This window comes from Myripristis murdjan, chromosome 18, assembly GCF_902150065.1.
Source record: "Myripristis murdjan chromosome 18, fMyrMur1.1, whole genome shotgun sequence".
In the NCBI taxonomy this organism is placed as follows: Eukaryota; Metazoa; Chordata; class Actinopteri; order Holocentriformes; family Holocentridae; genus Myripristis; species Myripristis murdjan.
The window spans coordinates 28,148,691-28,170,845 of record NC_043997.1 but is presented as its reverse complement, the minus strand read 5'-3'; the positions used below and the strand labels follow the sequence as shown (position 1 = coordinate 28,170,845).

Here is a 22,155-nt window from a genome sequence, read left to right as displayed (position 1 = left end):
AACACAGAGCTGCGCCTCTATATTTAACTCAGTGGGAATTACTCTGCTTTTGCTTTCCTTTTTTCCCCCTCCGCCTTTCTGTCTTGCTCTCATCTTGTCAGACACTTCAGCCTCTGTCATCAGAGCTCCGACTGATCACAATGATCTGTTGTGATTGAAACGGGGCAGACTAGCACAATTTTTTTTAATGCTGAACAGTGATGAAAAAGTGATGAAACAATGAAAAACAGTTTTCATTTACGATCCCCTCAAGGAAATGCTATCGACTGTGTTTTTCTAAAGGAGTAGCTTTCCAAAGAATAGTTAGCAAGGTGGGATGAAGTGTGTGAGCCTGTGTGTGTGTGTGTGTGTGTGTGTGTGTGGGGGGGGGGGGGGGGGGGGGGGGGGGGGGGGGGCTGCCAACAGTAACACTGCTTCCTCACTGGAGCTCTGACTCTGCATATTTCTTTGCTTCCTGAACATCAAATAAGCACCCAAGGGCCTAGCTATACCACTAGGTACCATACTGTGTGTTTGTGTGTGTTTGTGTGTGTGTGTGTGTGTGTGTGTGTGTGTATGTGTGTGTGTGTGTGTGTGTCCGTGTGTATGTATGTATGCTTGTGTGTTACATTTGGCCAAAGGAGTGGTTTTAAATACCAATTCAATATTAACACTGTCAAATTTTTATGTTGGAGAATTCAAATTCCTTGATTAAAAATGTAACAGTAGTCTGATTAAACAGACACCGAGTAATGACTTCTATCCAAACCAGTTTAACATAGTACTCGATTAAGAGACAGAGATCATGCCAAATACAAGATTAAAAACAGAAATTTTAGATTATCCCATATTACCTAAAGATAAAGAAATTAATTTCAAATTAATAAAGAAATTCACTTCAGTTAATGCTACAGTATTCCAATTCTAATTCTTCCAGCAAACTCCTTAGATTAAGATCTAATTTTGAAAGTAGTCTGTTAATTTTCTAATTCAGACATTGAAATCACAGAGCACATTTTCTCCGCTGGCTGTCAGTCCCAACTATTTTGGAAACAAATGGAAGAATGGGTCATACAAAAGAATCTACCTGCTGAACTCAAATCACATGTGGATGTAATCATCACACCAAACTAGGGCTGGGCGATTATGACAGAAATCAAAATCACGATTAATTGAACATTTTACCTCGATTATGATTAATGAATGATTATTACCGATTATTATAGCTTGAATCTTTTGCAAACAAAACGGCAATGTCAAACTACAAAAAGCTGCATCTCTTCTAAACAAATATTATTTCAAGTAATATTATTGCTATATTATTATTAGGAGTAGTATATATATGCACTAATAATAATATAGCGTGCCTGCATAGTAAGCAGGCTATATTAATTTCTCAGAATTGTGCTCCCTAATGATGATTCTTCTTCTTCTTCTTCTTATTATTATTATTAGTAGTAGTAGTAAAATAATTAATCATCATATCTGTATTATTCTTATTCTTATTCACTACCCAGAATCATGGAGCGATGAACATATGACGTCATGACACACACACACACACACAGTCCTGTTTCCATCACTTCTGGGGACATTACATTGACTTACATTCATTTCCTGGAGATTTATCCTAACCTTAACCCTAACCACTACCTGCCTAACCCTAACCCTAACCTAACCTTAACCTAACCCTAAAGTTATCTTAGCTTTAAATCAAGTCTTCACCCTGAAATTAATGGTGCTCCCTTATGGGGACTTGCTTTTTGTCCCCATAAGGGAGGCGACAATGTGACTGTGTAAACAGATTTATGTCCCCACATTAGCGATACCAGGTACACACACACACACACACACACACACATAACGCGCACCAGCCCCCTATAGGAAATGCGCTATAGCTACTCATGTATATTCTGCTGTTATCACATGCAAATGGGATTCAGTTTGGTCTCCACAGTGTACAACACCGTTCCTGCCTGCAAAGTCAGTTACAGACAAGGCCAGCTTAATTCTGTACACTCTCCTGAAAATAATCCATTTGTGCTGTAGCCTGCAGGACTGTATGCTATCTGCAGCAGAGCTTATCAGTCAGACAGAGCTGCATCCTCACTTTTCACAAACAGCTACAGCTGAAAAGATATGTCAACACAATGACCACATACACAAACACTGACTGATTACAACAGAGATCTGTGATTCAGGAGTCCAAATTTAAAGTTGAAATGTGATAATTATGCTAAACAATTGTAATAATACCTTTGAGACATTAGCGCAATGACCATAAACCAGTGACAGCTGCTGATCAAAATGTTTTGGTGAAAGAAGCAGCTAGCACTAACAATACCAATGACATGACATGGAATTATGCACCAAAGTGTGATTCTCATGATTAATCATGATCATTTGACAAAGAGATACTGATGCTTAACCAAGTTTTTTGACCTGTTTTAGCCTTGTCTTAAATATAAAACTGCCATGAAGGGACAACTGTTTAAATTCAGCTGACAAAAAACGACAAGCATGAAATCTGATTGTTGAGTCTATATGGTTCTCGTCGTCAGCTCAACTCAACAATATCTGAGCTGCTTATTAAACTTTTTTTGTCAGTTCAGTCTGACAAGTTCTGACAGCTCAGTTTTACATCTTTTAATGTAAGAGTGGGCATGCAGGGCAAAATAAATTAGTAAATACCTTAATAACTGGATTCAAGATGGTAATGGATTAATACGTTTTAAAGGGATAGTTCACTTATTTTGAAAAATCTGATAATATTTCACTTCCCTCCAAGCTGTTATGTAGGACAGTAGTGGTGCTATCTTCCTCTAATCCACCTCAAACTCCACCTCAATGACAGGAGGCTAACAGTGAGCATTAGGAGCATCCAGCCAGTATCCAGCACTCAGTAATGATGACAGGAAGATAGCACCATTACTCTATAACACCTAGGGAGGTGAAATAATATAAGATTTTTCAAAATGGGTGAACTATCCCTTCAATTGCCAATTGCCAAAGTTTAATTTCTTTTCTTTCTTTCTTTTTTTTTTTTGTTGGTGTTTTAAGGAGCTGCATCTTCAGAAATATCTTTTTTGATGTGACAAGACAACAGGGAAAGAAATGATTTCCATTCCACAAAAAGAGCTTAACAATAAATCTCCAGCCCCTCCTTTCCTCTCCCTGGTTGTGATGTTTACCTTGACAAAAATGTAGTCATCCTGCACCGACAATGAGTTGTGGTCGATCTTACCCAGGAACTGAGCTGTGACCATTTTGTCTGAACAGTTCTGGATGAGGCAGGTGACATACAGGTAGCCTGAAGTGACATACATGAGACATACAGAGAAGAGAAAAGGTTACTTTGGCACCTCAGCAAGTTCACTTGATTACTTTCCAAAACACAGGAAAACAGGTGATGAGCAAATTAGCAAAATATGTGTAAAAGAAACAGCAAAAACATGAAAATTTGCATAAATATGAAATGAATGAGCATATAATTTAGCAGCATATAGTAAATTCACTCGATTTCTTTCAAAAATATGGGTGAAAAAATGGTATGAGCAAATTAGCAAGCAGTGACCTGAGAATTAGCAAGAAATTAATACAAAGTTACAAGACCATAATATGTTATATACTGAAATATATGGTAGCCACAAACTGGATCTGTAATATAATAGCCTATGCACATAAACAACAATATATGAATGGATTACATATAGAGGAAATGTATGCGTGTGTGTCAATATTACAAAATTGATCACTTTCAGACATGGCCCTTATGCATGCACTGTACATTGTACATGACACTGACTATATTTAAATGTTTCAAAATATTTATTTATATTGTGATTGCTGTGAGCTAATTGTAGGTTGTATTTAACATAGATATAGTAGTATAGAGTTACTCTCTGGATGAAACCCAATCCAAAAATCAATGACATTTTCAAATACAGCACTCTCCCTGTACTAAACATACAGTACATACATTTTGTTACGTTTGTAATGGATTATCCCGGGACTCAAAAATATACTACATTTTGAAATATATGCCAGACTCTATGTTGTAGATGACCTCATATGATTATGTAATTTTTTTTAAGAATAAGGGACAGAGAGAACAAATACACCTTCAAAGAAAAACTGGAATCTCGTTCGGCTTGTTTTAATTGTACATGGACAACAAAAACGGGAAGAGACAGGAACTGAAGGCGGAGGGGAAAACAGGAGCTGAAAGACAGAGACATAATTTTTGGAAACTCTATAAGAGGTGACAGCTTCCCCGGAGAAGCCTGGCTGTTCCAGTGTCCACATAGCCAGGGGGATTATCCTCACAGAGATGCATTGAGAGGTTAGCGCCTGGTGCAAAACTCTCCCTGTATTGAATTTCAACAAGCAGCTGCATCAGCAGCATCGGCTGCTGAGATTCAGCTGCCCCTCTCCTCCCAGAGGCGACGAGCTGGCAATAATGCTCACACACACACACACACACACACACACACACTGCAGTCTGTAAGTTCACAAGACAGTCATAGCAGCAGCTGTGCACAAACATACACACACAGGGATGGATTACTGTACTTGAGATGACCTTCAGATGACTCTGTTTATTCCCTAAACACTTTGCCCTAATTTTACCCCTCACTATTACATGTATAACCTTGACTTGATCTCAGACATTTTCACATAAATCAGTATCTATTTCACTATTATCTATTGCTGACTGATACAACAATTCAAGCTATATCCAGGTTACAACAGCTTTACCATTTGTTCAGAACACTTGGGGATTGACTTATCAAGCATGCTGCGATTTAATGCCCAGGGCAAAAAAATTTGCATCACAGCAATTTCTCAATATCACGTGTTTTTACTAAGACGGATAATGTAAATGAGCACAGCTGCAGTTTACTTGAAGGACCACACCAGTGATTTTGCATGTTCAGCATTATAGCTACAAAATGTATATGTTTCTGCTAATGTTTTGCCAAAGCAAGCAGTCCCCGGTGTCATTTTTGTCCTTCCTTTTATCCAGCCATTGTCTTCCATTCATTCCACTACGATATGAAAATGAACTTTCAGAGTTTTGCATTTCTTTCACACCAGTATTCCATCGCCGTAAAAAGTTGTCCACATTAGTTTCCTAAATGCAGCAGCACTGTTGTGTTGTGATGACTTGGAACTGGGTGAAGTGAAATGGTCTCTTCACTGGGAAAATAGTTCCCAGGTAAATGTTTGCTTTCCACAGCCAATTATCAGTTCTGTGTTTATGAGCAGCGACAACTTTGTTAGCTGCAGAAGCAGAAGATTATAAGGTGGGTTTTTCAAACAAAAAATCAAATAGGAAAATTGTTAGTGAGCAGAACTCCCCATGCATAGCCAGTATTTTGAGTCAGGTGCTGGCTGGTCACAGGAACATCTCACTGAAGACAAAAATTAACAACCGCACACTGACATAACTTTACTGTAATTTTATTGGGAGCGTCGTTGCTGTCGTTGCTTCCTCAGGTTTGCTCAGCAAAACTGATTACTCACAAGTGTGTTAATAAATATATATATATACACACACACACACACACACACACACACACACACACACACACACACACACACACATAGATCACATGACCATCCATCACAGCTTTAATTTTTCGGTGTTTTAAAGTAATTATTATACAAAAAGCATGACAATATTCCACAATATATACTTTTTCAAAAGTATATACCAAGGACAGCAGCAAAACGATACATTCTTATAATCAATAAATATTTGTTCATGTTTTTTTTGCATTTTCAGCAGTGCAACTCGCAACTGGTAGTAGCTGTTGAAGACTGGACAGTGCAGGCCTATGCCTTGTACACAATTCACAGGTGGATCCTGAGCTCAGACTGAAAAAAAAGTTTTTTATTTTTGCAAATATGGCAAAATGCAGAGAACATTGGAAATGGTAGTGTTTTTTTTCTTCCTAATGTGCAAAACAAACTGAACTGAAACCAAAATCGTAGCCCAAAACTGCAAGAAAAACTTCATCGTGGGTTCATTGAACCTTTACACCCCTAGTGGGAAAACACTGCCTCTGAGTTCTTCTCACACTGCGGATAATTTTAATCTCAGGAAACACATTTTCCATTTTGTATGCTTCCAGCTTTGAAATAACAGACAAAACACTAACCTTTTACGCACCAACTCCCACTGTATCCGGGCGTAAAAGGCTGGCCATAGCATTTTATGGACTAAATTAATGATTGCTTTTAATATCCAGACTCTGGCTGAATTTATGTCCACAAACAACTGCAATATGATCTCAGGAAGAAGATGCCACTAGTGTCCCGCATAACAGGGGGTAGGTGAAATATTATCAAATTTTTCAAAATTGGTGACCTATTCCTTTAAAAAGCCATATGAATCAAACCTTGATTGACAGGTGATATGAGGGAAGTGTCTGCAGAAATAGCACAGCAGTGAGTACTTTATAAGAGTGCTCACTGGATCACACGGAGACTAATACAAAAGGCAAATTTCACTAATTATCCCTTCACTCTCAGAAACAGAAACACATCAAACTGTGCTATCAAACTCCAAGGTTAAACACGTCAGCTTCACATTAGAGAGTCCCCTTCTGTTTTTGACTCTGCTCTGTTCTCGGCTCGGCCTTTGTTCGCCGGTTTCTCGGTCTAACAAATGGACTGGCTAATTTATTGAAATGCCTGCTCGTTTAATCAAAGCAGCATACGGCGGAGAACTCATTAAAAACCTATTAGATTGGGTTAAGCGTTCAATTCCAGCTTGTGGCACATACACTTCTTCATGTCACTTACTACACCCCCCCAAAAACACACACACACTTACACACACACTTACACACAGACGCACACTTGGTTGACAGGGAACACAACAAGGGCAAAGAAAGCCTGGAATAAATTATTGGATTGTGCTGAATGTTAAACATACAAACTTCTGGTTCCTGTAATTTTAATTCCTTCATTATGGGGGATATTAAACAGGTTTGAGTGGAAGTGTGTAATTTGCATGTGTGTGTATGTGTATGTCCTTGTCTGTCTCCACCAGTAGTGGGTACCCATGAGTGTGAGTTTGTGCATAAGTGCCTGTGTGTATCTGTGCATGAACAAGGTAAACTCACACTTTCCAGCACATATTCTCATAAATGGAACACACACACACACACACACACACACACACACACACACACACACTGCCAGCCTCCATGTACACATGTCCCATCCATCAATCGACCACCCTCATTTCTCTAGAGTGCAATCCCACTTGTCAGCCACTGATCCTGGACACACACACTGTGGTAGTCACTGCTGCTGCCCAGAGCTGGTTCCTTGGCTCTGGGGAGACTCCTGCAACTCCATGCCCTTCTTTGCCGTGTGCCATCATTTAACCTTGGTGGTGCCATGTGTGACAGGGGGGTACAGGGCGAACAGATTGGCTTGGCATGCCTGGTCGCTCCGGCCCTCATCACCTATCTATCTATCTGAAGAGGAGGAGGAGAGAGAATGAGGAGAAGGAGGGGGACCATGTGGTGTTGCCTAGCCCCAGGAAGAGCTCTTGTGCCTGGGCAGCTGGCCCAGACAGACAGGCTCTCCGGTTCACCCTCCACAAACATAGGCAGCCTTGTTCAGGATGACAGCTTTTGCATTGCAGGCAGTATCTGTGTGTGTGTGTGTGTGTGTGTGTGTGTGTGTGTGTGTGTCTGTATGTGTGTCTGTGTGTGCGTGTGTGTCCTCAAGGGATTTTCTTCAACTTTTCAAGGGATGTTTAGTCTTTTTTTCCCGCAGGGAAGGTTTATGGAGAAATGGAATGTAATACAACAAATGAAAACTTGTCCTTCATTTTGCCCTTTGCTACCTGCTGCTTTTGCTGCAACTTCACCTGCTTGGTGCTGTGTGGAGTGGGGGATTATGAGTTACGGACCCAAAGAGGTGGGGTCCAATTGTGGATCAACATTCTGGACACACACACACACACACACACACACACACACATACACACACACCGCACACACATATGGCGCTTTTCCGCTAGTACCTACTCTGCTCGACTCAGCTCGACTCTACTCGCCTCGACACGGTTTAGGTGGTTTTCCATTACAATTGAGTAGCACCTCGCCGTGGGTGGAGTCGTCACAGCAAGGCGGTGCACCGTCCAGCTCCCTCTGGATTCTTTGGGCCGCCACCAAGCTCAGAAAAGTCTCCACCTCTTCATTTGACCACGGTACTGGTTTGTTTGCCATTTTCCGACTTTGATAACTTCAGTGATGATCAATGAGCACAGTCGCTGTTGCCGTTTTTTTTTTTTTTTTTTTTTTTTTTTTTTTTTTTAAATGCCGGGTTTGGTTTTCATGAAAGAGTCGCTCTCATGTGTTGTCACTCCCTGCCCAATCAGTGGCCTGCACGGCGTTTATGTCACATTTCAGCTCGACTCAGCTCGCTTGGAACCCCGGCTGAGTAGGTCCCAAAATAGTATCTGCTAGCAGGCACTACCACCTGATGGAAAAGCTCTCAAACCGAGTAGAGTTGAGCCGAGTCGAGCAGAGTAGGTACTAGTGGCAAAGCGCCAATAGACACACTACCGCTGTAACCCTGCTGGCTCACGCTGAGGAGTTCAGTGCTAACCTTTCCATCTGTTGATATGATGACTCCTGAGTCTCCTCCTTAACTACCCATTAATTTCCCCATGATCCCTAAAGCAAGGTCAACAAATCATCTCTCCTTTCACCTGCAGTATCACCAAGGCTGCCCAGACTAACCCTCAAGTGCAGAAAGGAATAGTTCACCCATTTTGAACAGTCAACAATCAACTTTTTCTAAAGTCATTTTGGACCGTACAAATTCCACTACACATTATATTGTCAAACTCAAACTTTGTTTATTTAATAATTTCACTGAATTGAGGATGTTTTTTTTTTTTTTTTTTTTTTTTTTTTCCAGAATGTTAGCTGGGGAAAGGAATCTACACTTCAGCAGAGGAGGCTAACAGTTAGCATCAGACCAGTATCCAGCACTCAGCAATGATAAGAGGTGATAGCACCACTGCTGTCCTTCATGACAGCCAGGAGGGAGGTAAAATAATATGAAATTTTGCAAAATGGGTGGATTATCCTTTTAATCTCATGCAAGTCATTGTGTCTGGACTATATTCTTCGGGAATCAAACAAATGTGTGTAAGTGTTGCCAAACCATTTCACCTTTTTCCAACGCAAACCAACCTATTTCAAGAATTTATATGAATCATGTTTACCTTGATAATACCAGAGACGCTGTGATTGTAAAAGGAGTCAGGAGTCAAAATGCCTTGGCATCAAGAGCAGAGCCCTCTCTGTGTGATCAAAAGATGAACAACCTGAAAGATTTTATTTCATCTGTTTAACAAAATTCACTTTAGTTATTTTTATTTGCCATTTTTGCAGTGATGTTTTGTATTTGTATTTGTATTTTGTTTTCTTTGGTACAATTTTGGTGGGATTTTGTGTTTGTTTTTGTTGACTGGCACAATCGCTTCACAATCACTTAATATTCAGGTCATTTTTTGGTTATTTTCTGTTAACATTTTAGTAATTTCTGGCTTTCAGGTCATTTCTTGCTAATTTGCTCATGGTTAATTTGTTCATTACTCACCTGAGAAAATTTTACCTGATTCCTTTCAACAACATGGAAAAAGGTAATGAGACAATTAGTTAAAAAAAAAAAAAAAAAAAAAATCCAGAAAATTTGCAAAAAAACGTTGAAAAGGGGCCAGAAGATCAGATCACTGATGCATGATCGACATCAGATTTCTTAAATGCTTCTGAAAAGAAGCTGCTTTCAGATGCCTTTCACAAGGTAGGGCCTGAGGAAACTGCACCTGATCTGCCTAGTGGACCCTACAGCTCTGTTGCCTTGGTAACTGTAAACACTCATGTCAGGCTTGTAGTCAAGCTGCAGGGATTGTTTAAATAAGACACATTTGCGGCAGCAGCATCATCATCATAAGTAAAGCAGTACCTCCACTGGTATCCTGCATCTCCATGTGCACCAGGTCAGGGTCCACATCCACACCAGACACAGACCTGCAACACACAACCAATATTAGAGAAATCATTGGTATCATGAGACTTCATGGATACTGACTCCCATTACATTTTACACCAACTGTACATGAAACACAAGGTGTCTAAAGGAGCTTGTGTTTTTTGAGGACACAAGCTGTGCACAGGTCCTTAAACAATGTAATTTTCACAGTGATCAACACAGACACCTCAACATTTGGACAATATTGTGTATACACACATGCCAAAATTAATTTTTCAAGATTGATATTTAGGTTCTTAAAAAGGAGAGAATGGGATGGGAAGAAACCTCTACATGGTAATACAATACATTTCCATTATTAAAAATAAGAATCCCACAATTCTGACTCAAACCTGTATTATTGTGCAATAAATAAATCATACACATAAACACACAAACACAATAGAGAAGAAAAACAAGAAATACAAAATAAGAAATAAGGAAATGAAAAAATTAGAAATAACAAAACAGACATTAAACACCTTCATCCCTCCCTGCAATCCTCCACTCTCAAACTGTTCTTGCACCCCCAATCCGCCCTTGAATCTGCCCTCTGTGCTAGTCCTTCATCCCAGACCACTCCCAAACCCACCCAACCTCACTCACCAAGGTTCTTCAAACAAACTAGATATATCAAGGATTATTTTGAAAAAGGTTCTTTAAAATGTTTTTAGTTAAAATTCCTGCAATTCCTCCAGTTCTAGTTCTTCAAAGAACTTTTTTGTAAGGTATTTGAAGCAACTTTAGGGATTCCGAACCATGTTCTGAAAGGATTTTTTGTAACAGAATCAGGTCCAAGTATTTAACCTGTGTGAGGACATTATCCATGTTGTTGGCTTGTTAGTGCTCCTCCCTGTGATGACTGTCATTAGCGTTGTTACCATCACCTAACTAAAGTAGTGACCAATGGTCATTAGGGTCACCTGATTCCAGGGATGAACAGCTTTGCCATGTGTGACAGGGGAACCTGTGACAGTTTCTTTTTCTTTTTTTAAGTGCACTGCACTCCCTCCTCCTTCTATTCTAATGGGGCTTTCACATAGGATGCGGTTTGGGCGGCGCGCAGCGCTGGGTACAGCGCTGGGTGCCGCGCAGACTGGCGCAGAGTGGGCGCTGAGTACGGTGCTGAGTAGGGCACACGCATGCGCGTTGTGCACGTATTTGGCGATGGTTGCTATGCGACCGATACAGACGCTGAGAAGTAGTTTTCCGTTCCGGCACACTTTTTCTGGCGGACAGCACAGCAGCTTCGGATACACCATGTACCTGTCACCAAGTCAAAGATCAGCTCTGGCAGCAGTTCTTCTGAGGAGGACGAGGTGGAGGAGAAGACGAGCAGCAGCAAGAACAGTTACCTGTTGTGTGTGTGACTTCACATGGGATTTTATAATAAATATATGACTATACTGCATTGTCTTTTCAAGAGTAGTGCATATCACATGATGTCAATCATCTAGATTTCTAAATACATACACCTCCTGTCCGTTTAGAAAATAATTTGCTTCAGTTTACAACAGTATTGGTGTTTAATTGCAGAAAAAAGAAAAAAAAATCGGCTATTGTGGAAAGGAAAAACATCATATCACTGACAATTTTTAAACACACCTGGTACTCCTAAACTGTGGGATATTTCTCTCCATGCCTGGGCTTTTTTGACAATATCACGGTATGCCTGCAGTCTACTGTCCCACAGCTCTGGACGCAGAGAGACAGCCACGATGATGCTCTCCTCCATTTTTCTTGTGCCTTTCTGCCAAAATCCGCTAATTTTTTCCGATTCCACTATTCTCTCCTATTGGGTGCGCTGAGGTGACGTCACAGGGCGCAGCGCCCAAGTTGAAATTTTCCAACTTGGGCGCAGCGCCCTGACCCGCGGCGGCAAGCTGTCCAGCGGCAGCGCCCTGACCCGCAGTACCGCGCTGTCCAGCGGCAGCGCTCTGCTCTGCGCTGCGCCCTCCTCGGCGCAGAGCAGAGCGCCGTGGCGCCCAGCGACCACATACACAATGAATGGCTACGCCGCCGAGGTCGGTGCTGAGCACCTGCTATGTGAAAGCCCCTTAAGTCTATTGCTCTCAGCTGTTTGCCTTTATTTATCAGTCCAATATCTCTCCATCACTCTTAGTTTCCCTTTCCCCCTATCTGGTCAACTTCCCTTGCACTGATGGAAACAGAAGGAAATTCCAAACATTTTTACCCTGATGAAGGTGCAGCTGAGACAAAATGGTAGTGGAATCAATAAACAGTTTATTGCAAGTGCAGCCCACAGTTAGTGTTAGTTATTCATTTATTATTACCTTTGAACCCTGAGCAAATTCACTTTCTTTTTCTGTTTTCAAAAACATAGGGAAAAGGTGATCATCTAATTAAGCAAAATAAATAGATAAATTTTAAAAATGGAACATTAGTTGAAATAGCAAAAAGGTTAGATTCACCAGTTAATGTTATGAAAAGCTGATATTCGCTAGCTAATAGTGAATGTAGGGTTGTCAAAAATATTGATACTCCGAAAAGTATCAATACTAAAAGGCCGTATCCGGATATGATATTAATTTGCCAAAGTATCGATACTACAGTGCACGAGCGCGTCACGTGCACTTTACAGGCAGCGCCGCAGGCCAAACAGCGCCCGGTAGGCAGAGCTCCAGGGACTCGGCCAGTGTTGCCAACTTGGCAACTTTCTCGCTAAATCTGGTGACTTTCCAACTCCCCATGGTGACTTTTTTTGTCAAAAGCATCTTGCGACAAATCTAGCGACATTTCCTGGTATTATTGGAGACTTTTCTGGTATTTTGGAGACTGACATGAAAGCTCGTATCGTTCCTCTGCAGTTCCTGTTCTCAGTGAGCAGCGGGTGCTGCCGCGAGCCCCTCCCCTGCCCCAAAGTCCTCACAGGTGGTCACAGCCTCCAGCTGCAGTCAGGAGAGGAGCAGAGAGGAGACCCTCACCACTCCACGTCCAGGCAGCAAATGAATCGTGCATGCGCAAAGCCGCCATTGACACAATTCCAGAAAATGTCAATCATATAAAACAATATTATTTTAATAAAAATAATGCTTAGTAGTTTGTAGTAAATTTGTAGTTCTAAAACATATGTCAGTGTTATTTTTGCACTATAAGTTAGAATGTGGTAAAATTATTATATATTTTGGGTGAGTGAAAACAAAATGTGATTTTATTTTTGAATTGAAAGGGCTATTTTTGAGTTTTAATTTTAATAAAAATATTTTTTATGCCTTTTAAATTTTTGTCAGTTTTTTTATCCCCGCGGTATCAAAAATGGTATCGAGTATCGAATATTTTCCTGGGTGTCGATATCGAGTTTGAAATTTTAGTATCGTGACAACCCTAAGTGAATGTTGACTTATTTTAGCAATTACCTAATATTAGCAATAAGCTAATAAGCTAATAAGCTATCTCCACTGCTGAAGCTTGAAATTCAACTCTAACTTCTTCCCTGCTAGCTAGCTTGACTTATCTTACTTGACGACATTGTAGGAGCACTTCCAAAACTCAATCAGTTGTCGTGTTAACTTTAGCTGCGGTGAGAAGTGAGTTAGCTAGCCACTGACTGAATATGCCTGACCTGAGTTCTTGCAAAAAAAGTTAAGTGGCTGCCTCTCTATTTCCATTAAATCTCTTCTCTCTTCTTTGATTGCTGGTTTCTCAAAGATCTATTTGAGGCACCTCTGAACCCCTCCAATAAATGATTCTTTGAAGAACCATGGTGTGAAAGGTTCTTTGTGGAACCAGAAAAGGTCATCAGATGGCATCACCTGGTTCCAGTTGACACCTTTATTTTTTGTATGTATAAAACTGTAATGAGTTACTCCAAATTCACTGCCAGTCCACAGAGGTGTCATCAGAAGATATATCCATCTTGTAGACTCAATTGGTAGAGGCTTAACGGAAGTCTTTACTATGCCAGGAAGGAGTACACTGTAGAGACTACACTGTTAATAATGTATTTCAGATATCAATTACTATAATGTAGTTGGTTGGTTGGTTGGTTGGTTGGTTGGTTGGTCATTGGCTGATTGAGAAAGAAAATGAGATCTTGAATGTTGAAAATCATCAGATCTGACATTCTGACATAAAATCTTATTTCTTAGAGCAAGAAAAAAATTCTTCCCATTGTGAGATGATTGCACTTATTTTGTGTGTCACTTGTGGCAGGATGTTTCTAGCAGCACGTGCTCTTGAAACAAGGCAGAGTAAAGGCATATCACTACACTAGTATCGAAATAATAACATTACATGAAAAACAAACCAACAAAGGCAGATTTTGTCAACTGCTTTAATAACAATAAGATTTTAGGACTAAATACTGGCTTGGTAATGAATATTTTATAGAGTGTATGTGTATAGTAATTAATATTTAAGATCACAGCATACATCCACTTAAACAGTACATGTAGTGAACATGTAGAGACATATATGCAAATTTGCCCTCTGAATAATATTAGGCTCCTTTTGCATGTTCAGGAAATATGCATGCTTCAGCTGTTCCTGGAAAGTGCACTCAGATCTGCCCTAGCACAGCCTTGCATACTTAAAAACCTTAAAAATCTTTACACCCCCATTGCTCCTTGGAAGTACATTGCCATATACTACAGTAAACGGCCTTCTGTGTGCCCTTCAGTCAGCAGTAAACTAAGCAGTTCATCTGATTTGGAGTGCCGAGTGCAGTCTGTGAAATTTCCCCAGCCCAGTAAAGCTAGATTGGAGATTTAAGACCTTGTTACTTTCCCTATAAAGACACTTTACGAGCAATTAGGAGACCCCAGCAGTGGTGGTTGGGGGGGTGGAAGATGAAACAGGGAAGACAGAAAAGGATCAGGATGTCCTGGCTAGTTCAGAATGATGGTTTGGCCTTCTTCAAGTGACCCTGGACGAGCATTATACCTTTCTAGCTCCTCTAATGTCCAATAAAACCAAGTGAAATTCAACAAAAACCAACAGAATTTCACAAATATCAGCATTTTGCTGCTCCCATTCCCAAGCCAACAGCTGAAACTCAAGCCAATGAAAGCCAAGAGCCTAGAGAAACTCTCACAACCAACATGAGCATTTCACTGGTTTTGTTTCTTTATAAGACAAACCAATATGCACATTTCAAGCAGTGTTAATGTTGACAGCCAATTTTGATTCAGTATTAATATTACCTTTAGTCTAAAATGCATTTTAATTTTAGTAATATTTTAGTCATTTGAATTTTCAGGTTCAGAATTATTTATTTAAAAAAAATGTGAAATATGCTCTGCTTTACAGAAACATTAAAAATTAAAAAATTGTATACATTTATTGAAAAAAAAAAAATAAGGAGGAAACAGTGCCAGGCTGAGCCCAGCACGGCCCGGTTTGGCCTTGGAGTGTTTCCACTGCTTATGGTACCAGCGGGTCGGCGTCATAGAATTAGAGAGGCGCGCTCGTTGCCATGGAGTTGTTATAGTAACAAGAGGAGCTGTCAGTTGTTAGCCTACATTAGCTTTTTGCTACTTTTTTTTAATGGACAAAATCTTGTTTGAATAAAAAAGCCACTGGCAGGCAACAGGCGGGCCGGCCGCTGCACCGGCTGGCATCAGGCGGACCGGCCGCGGCACAGGCCAGTAATGCGCCCACCCGGTCAGGTCGGTCGGATCTGACAGGTGAGCGGCCAGTGCCGCGGCCAACCCGCCTGACGCCGACCGGTGCCACGGCCGACCTGCCTGATGCCATCATCATCATCTTCACAGATGCTCTGCCATCTGCCCTTACTGGTCACATTTCCATTTCCATTTGTAAGAAAAATGTAAACTAGGCTACAAAACAGAAAAAAACCAACAAAAAACTCAGCAAGCAAATCAATTTCTTCCATAATCTCTCCAGAAACTAATGTTTGTAAATAATAGCCTACTGGCTGAAGGTTTAATGGTTGACACTTGTCACTTGTCAGTTTGTAGCAGCCTGGTTAACTGACATTCTAACGGACCAATCACGAAGGAGATCATATTTAGGCCCGCCTCCGCGGCCCCATTCTAATCGGGCCAGCACCAGATGTCAAACCGGGCTGAAATCTTTCACGGTTGGTTCCCGGAACCACGCGGGGTGGTGTAGTGGGAATGAATGCGGAACCGTGAATTTCACGGCACAGTGTGGCACGGTATACTATAGTGGAAAAACGCTAAAAGTCTGCATAAGGAGGCTGGTGGGGTGGGGTTGCGAGTTGAATTTCAAGCTTCAGCAGTGTAAGTAGCTTATTAGCTTATATGAGGTAACTGCTAATATAAGTGAACATTCACTATTAGCTAGTGAATATCAGCTTTTCATAACATTAACTGGTGAATCTAACCTTTTTGCTATTTTTTTTCAACTAACGTTCCATTTTTAAAATTTATCTATTTATTTTGCTTAATTAGATGATCACCTTTTCCCTGTGTTTTTGAAAGAAAGAAAAAAGATAGTGAATTTGCTCAGGGTTCAAAGGTAATAATAAATGAATTTAAAAATGCTTGAAATGTAAGTGCCTAACACTGAGGGTGGGCTGCACTTACAATAAACTGTTTATTGATTCCACTACCATTTTGTCTCAGCTGCACCTTCATCAGGGTAAAAATGTTTGGAATTTCCTTCTGTTTCCATCAGTGCAAGGGAAGTTGACCAGATAGGGGAAAGGGAAACTAAGAGTGATGGAGAGATATTGGACTGATAAATAAAGGCAAACAGCTGAGAGGAATAGACGTGGAATAGAAGGAGGAGGGAGTGCAGTGCACTTAAAAAAAGAAAAAGAAAAAGAAACATCCTGCATGGATTGAAATTCTGTTCCAGCCTTGCTCCAGTTTCATGGCCATTCTATTACAATTTCATTCACACGCTTTCACAACATCCTTTTTTTTCTGTCACCTATTTTCAAATGTTTGCTTTTTCCATCAATGACCAAATGAGCAGTCATTGATTGTCTGGTGCAATACCAGTTCAGTTTCAAAAAAAGCTTTTTCTTTCTGTTCAATATGACAAACACACCGCACATGCCAAACTTTACAGACAGAAGCAATAAAAAGAAGATCCTGAAAAGGCCGCATGATGATTTTTCATCCCACATGTCATTTTTTTGTATGTCATTTATGTGTGAGACCACTGTCAGACTACTGTTCTTTCACTGGTGTTTGTGACTCACTACATACAAGAGCACATATACTGACATTCTGGCTCATATACGCAAAAGCATACAGGACAGATGACCAGTAACCCTATGGACATTTGTGGTTTCCTGACAAATACTAAAAATAGACATATTCCAGTATAATAGTAATAAAGTACAAATAGTTATTTTAAATTAATTAACTAATTGTTTTAATTGTAATTAATTAAATCAATTCATTTAAAAATTTCTTGTCATTTCATTTATAAATATACAATTGTAATATTTTGCTAAATTTCTGGGGCGGGGTTGTATTATTTTTTGCTCATTTTAATTATTAATTATTATTATTATTATTATTAATTATCTTTTTATGTGGTAAATTTTTGCTAAATTTCCCCCAAATTTTCTCTCTTTCTGTTTTTGAGCTAACTAGCTCATCACCTTTCCCCCCCATGTTTCTGAGGGGTGATGCCTTTCACAAACATTTAAGCACAAGAAATCAGGATGATTGTAAGCTGGATATAATTCAGGAGATAAAAATGATGTATCACTAGATGTCCAGCATTAAATCAGGTGAAAGTCCCTTTAAAAGAGAATGTCAGGTCATCCTAATGTACACACACACACACACACACACTTTTTGTAGGAATGTCCACCCAGTCCTGAATGCTCTGCACGTCTGACTGCAGCTTGTGCTGTTTTATTTGGGCCAAACACAATCCACCAGGTTTGCGATTATATTTCATAGTAGCAAGGATTAAATATACACTGTATAATAATTTGATCTTCTACTTCCTATATAGCTGTGGCCAGAACATACATAACAAATACTGCTGTGTATTCAATCTGCAACATGTAGTAATGGAATCCAGATGTGAGAGGAATGGTGCAGATGAGCCATAAACCACCGTAGGTATCAGATGAAGGGGTGGGGGGTAGGGGTGGAGGGTGAGGTGAGGGTCTTTGCTGCTCATTCTGATCCCAGTAAGTCTGAATGAAAACTAAAGTCTGAGGTACAAAACTTCAGTCTGGGGGTCAGAAGCGCTCATTTGCTATCAGTGATGAGATGACCACAACTAAACTAACTCACACAGCCTTCATGACCTTCAGAGTAGACTCAGAGAGAGAGGGAGAGAGAGAGAGAGAGGGGCTCTGTTGCATTTATGAGTAGAAAAGGGAGACAGAGGTCTGGTGAAGATGAAAGTAGAAGACGTAGAAACCGAAGGACAGTAGATAGTAAGGCAGGATGTAGAGAAAGAGGGAGAGACGGAGTAGGAGAGACAGCAAGACAGAGGGAATACGAGATAAAAATGAAAAAGAGAGCAAGCCAGTGGAGCGAGAGGAAAAGGAAGCAGGGAGAGGAAGAGATGGAGCTCAAGGCGTGAAATATCACCTCTGTGGCAGAAAGCCATAACTTTCTCCTATAGCTCTGCTAGGGACTGCTTGCTGTGCCAGCAGAGCCAGAAAAAATATCAGGAGAATCAGCTGTGAAAAAGTTTGTTATGCGCAAACCTGTTCACTTATGGCCAAATCCAAGACCAGATTCTGATTTATGAAAGAACAGAAAGCTGGACAGCTTTCTATGATAGATCAAAAGATAGGAGTGATTTATGTTAGTATATGACAGCCACATTTCATAGATATAGTTGTATTGTACAAGCAAAATGTGTGGAAATGATTGCAAAGTGGGATCAGGGACAAAGTCAAGTAGCAATACAGAATGAAACCATTTAAACTACCGAGGGTTGATTGAAGTGAAGACCGATTTGTCTCAACCATAGATATCTATAATAAAGGCTAGATGTCTTTCGGCGGAGTCTGTAACGTCATCACCGGGCGGCCATCTTACCACAGGCAAGCTCTCTGGCAGAATCTATGGTAACAGACAGAAGGTGAGTGATCTGCACAAACGTAAATACTCTTATCTCGCTGAAATCTTGACGGATTTACAAACGGTTTGGTTTCTTACAAACGTTATTAACGTGGCTACAATTCTGAATGTTTGACCAGAAGTGTAACATAATTATTAATTAAGTGCAGTATTATAACTACACCTCTGACGTTTATAAAAAAACACACCGTTTGAAAATCTGTAGAAAATTGAGCAAGTTATGGTTATTTAAAAGTACATGCACCACTACCACACAACGTTATGGGTGAGCGAGCTGACTGTGGCAAGATGGCCGCCATGTGCGGACGTGCGACTCCATTGGCCGGCAGCGGCCACGAGACTTCTAGCCTTTATTATAGATATCTATGGTCTCAACTGCCAAAATCGTGAAATAAGCTTGTAATAGACCATACGCACATGGCAGCCATCTTCCTCTGACGTCATGCTCTGGGTGGGAAGCCCAAATGCTGGGATCTTGTGTTACTGCTTGTGCTTCACGGCGCATGTCGTATAAACGGAGGAAATGTGTAAAATTGTCATTTGACCACTTCCCCATTGATGAATAAATGGAGGGTGAAAATCCAAAGTGATATCGGATCATCATTCAAAGTAAATGTTACACAATATCATAGGAAAGGCGTAAATTAATTCTAAAATATATGGTGGACACATTTCTTTTTAAGACCACTAGGTAAAGCCTGAAGTTAAACACACTGGATGTGATCAAGCTTGTCCTGCTGCCCAGAAATGTTCTGGTTAACTCAGTAATGTTATGTGATGTTATGCTCACTGGAAAACACATATCTGTGAAATGTTTGAACAGATTATGTCCAACACCAAAATGTGTTCCAAGCCCTTTAGTAGTGAGTGTATTGTGCGGCATGAACACCGGAATATTACAGAGATACACTACTCACAAAAAGTTAGGGATATTTGGCTTTTGGGTGAAATTTACCGAAAGTATAAAAAGTTCATGCTGCAGTGATATTATATCATGAAAGTAGGGCATTTAAGTAGAAGCATACACTGGTGATTTCCTCATCTCAAACAATTTCTTGAAACAAAAGCCAATAACAGTGGTGGGTATACCACAACAAAAAATGTCAGTGTCAATAACTTGTCATGTGCCCTTGAGCATCAATTACAGCTTGACAACGACGTTTCATGCTGTTGACAAGTCGACTTATTGTCTGCTGAGGCATGGCATCCCACTCTTCTTGAAGGGCGGCCCTCAGGACATTGAGGTTCTGGGGTACAGAGCTCCAAGCCTCTACACGGCGACTCAGCTGATCCCATAGGTTTTCTATGGGATTCAGGTCTGAGAAAGTGCAGGCCACTCCATTTGAGGTACCCCAGTCTCCAGCAGCCGTTCCCTAATGATGCGACCTCGATGAGCTGGAGCATCAAACACCTGATGTGAATTTTGGCGTTAAACTCCTTGTTAGAGAACAGCAACTTGTGCAAAAAGTACTGAAACATTGAACAGTTGGACATGTGCATTCAAAAGTTTACAGAAGGTCACATTAAGTCCACCTGTAAAGGTTATAGTGCATTTTAGGTTCATCCTGAAATTTCATCCGAAAGCCGAATATCCCTAACTTTTTGTGAGTAGTGTATGTGTTGCAGTGAGCATAACACCACATAAAATGACGGAGTTAACCAGAACATTTTTGAGGTCAGGTGAAAGCCCAGCAGCACAGTTAATGTTACATTGCAAGGTTGATTGCATCCAGTGTTTTACTTCCAGTCTTAAATAAATGTGTCAACAATGTTTGTTGATATTTCAAAATTAATTTACGCCTTTCTTATTATATCAAACAGTAACATTAGTTAGGAAGTGGCTGAACATTAACTGTTGTCTAATAGTAGCTAATGGGTTATCAAATATGTTGTTTTACTTTGAATTATGGTCTGATGTCCCTCCAGATTTTTCCATTGTCCACCCATTGTCTTTTCAGTTGTTCATCAATCGGGAAGTGGTGAAATGTTTGTCAGATTCCCTACATTTACACAACGTGCAACCTGGAACACAGCACTGAGACATGATTACAATGTGTGCTTCCCATCCTGAGCGTGATGCTACGTATGTGAATATGGTCTATTTAGTAATGAGTCAGTCTGACAAGGAGAACCATGTAGACTCAACCATCAAATTTGATCATTTGATTTGATGGTTTTTGTCAGCTGAGTCTTAAGAGTCCTGACTTCAGTCAACCCTTTGCACCTTTAACTGTACATAAAGAGTGCATTTTGTGTTTTTGATTGACTCCTGTTATGTAAGATACAATTTCAAAGCTCTCAATAATATGGTGAATTATAGCTGCTGCACAGCAACGGTCAGGGCCGGGCAATTTTAGGCAATTCTGAGCAACAAGTGGAGAATAGGAAGATGAAAAGAAAAGTGGCATTCTAATGTGCATTTTGCATCAGCTGAGGCTGACAATGCTCTATCTCACTGAGCTAATTAGCAAGTGACAACACAGTGATATATGTTTAAAACTTCTTCTAGCTCATTATGGGAATTACAGCTGCAATGATTAGTCAATAAATCAGTTAAGTCATACACATATTTAATCCACAGATATTTCATGATGGATTGATTGTTTCAGGCATCAGTGCTGGAGTTACCTTCTCAGATTTGAGGATATCCTCCTTTTTGTTAAAAATAATTAAAGCTTTATCATGGTTTTGGACCTTTAGTCAGACAAAGCGAGATGTTTGTGGATGCTAGATTGGAATGGGGGAAAGGTAGCGAATTTTACACTATTTTATAGACAAACGTTTAATATGATTTATAGCAGAGGCCTATTGTTGTAATCAGACTCATAATATACAACAAAAGAAAGAGAAAAATCATGAACAAGAAAAGAAGAACAACATTAACTGCTAGGAATTATGAACAAGCTGGCCTGATGTATTTAGTTTAAAGTTAAACCTTATCCATGCTGACAGAGATGAAAACACATTTTGTAAAATGTAAAAGTAGCTACTGGATAGACCCTGCATATTGGCTGATAGCTAAACCAAATAAACAGGGAAAGTGTTGACAAAGAGTATTAGTCTCTCGGTGAAACTGCCTGGATTGTGATTATTTTAA

The 22,155-nt window shown here is 40.1% G+C and overlaps 1 protein-coding gene across 1 annotated transcript in view; it reads right to left on the bottom strand.

Moving 5' to 3' along the window:
- Nucleotides 1–22,155, bottom strand: part of sorcs2 (sortilin-related VPS10 domain containing receptor 2) — a 409,650-nt gene that overhangs the window by 91,791 nt on the left and 295,704 nt on the right. Inside the window, exons 6-7 of the mRNA XM_030076136.1 lie at nucleotides 9,982–10,046; nucleotides 3,171–3,289 (exon numbers count right to left, since the gene is read on the bottom strand). Of these exons, the coding sequence (XP_029931996.1) occupies nucleotides 3,171–3,289; nucleotides 9,982–10,046 (184 nt within the window). The remainder of the gene's footprint in view (nucleotides 1–3,170; nucleotides 3,290–9,981; nucleotides 10,047–22,155) is intronic.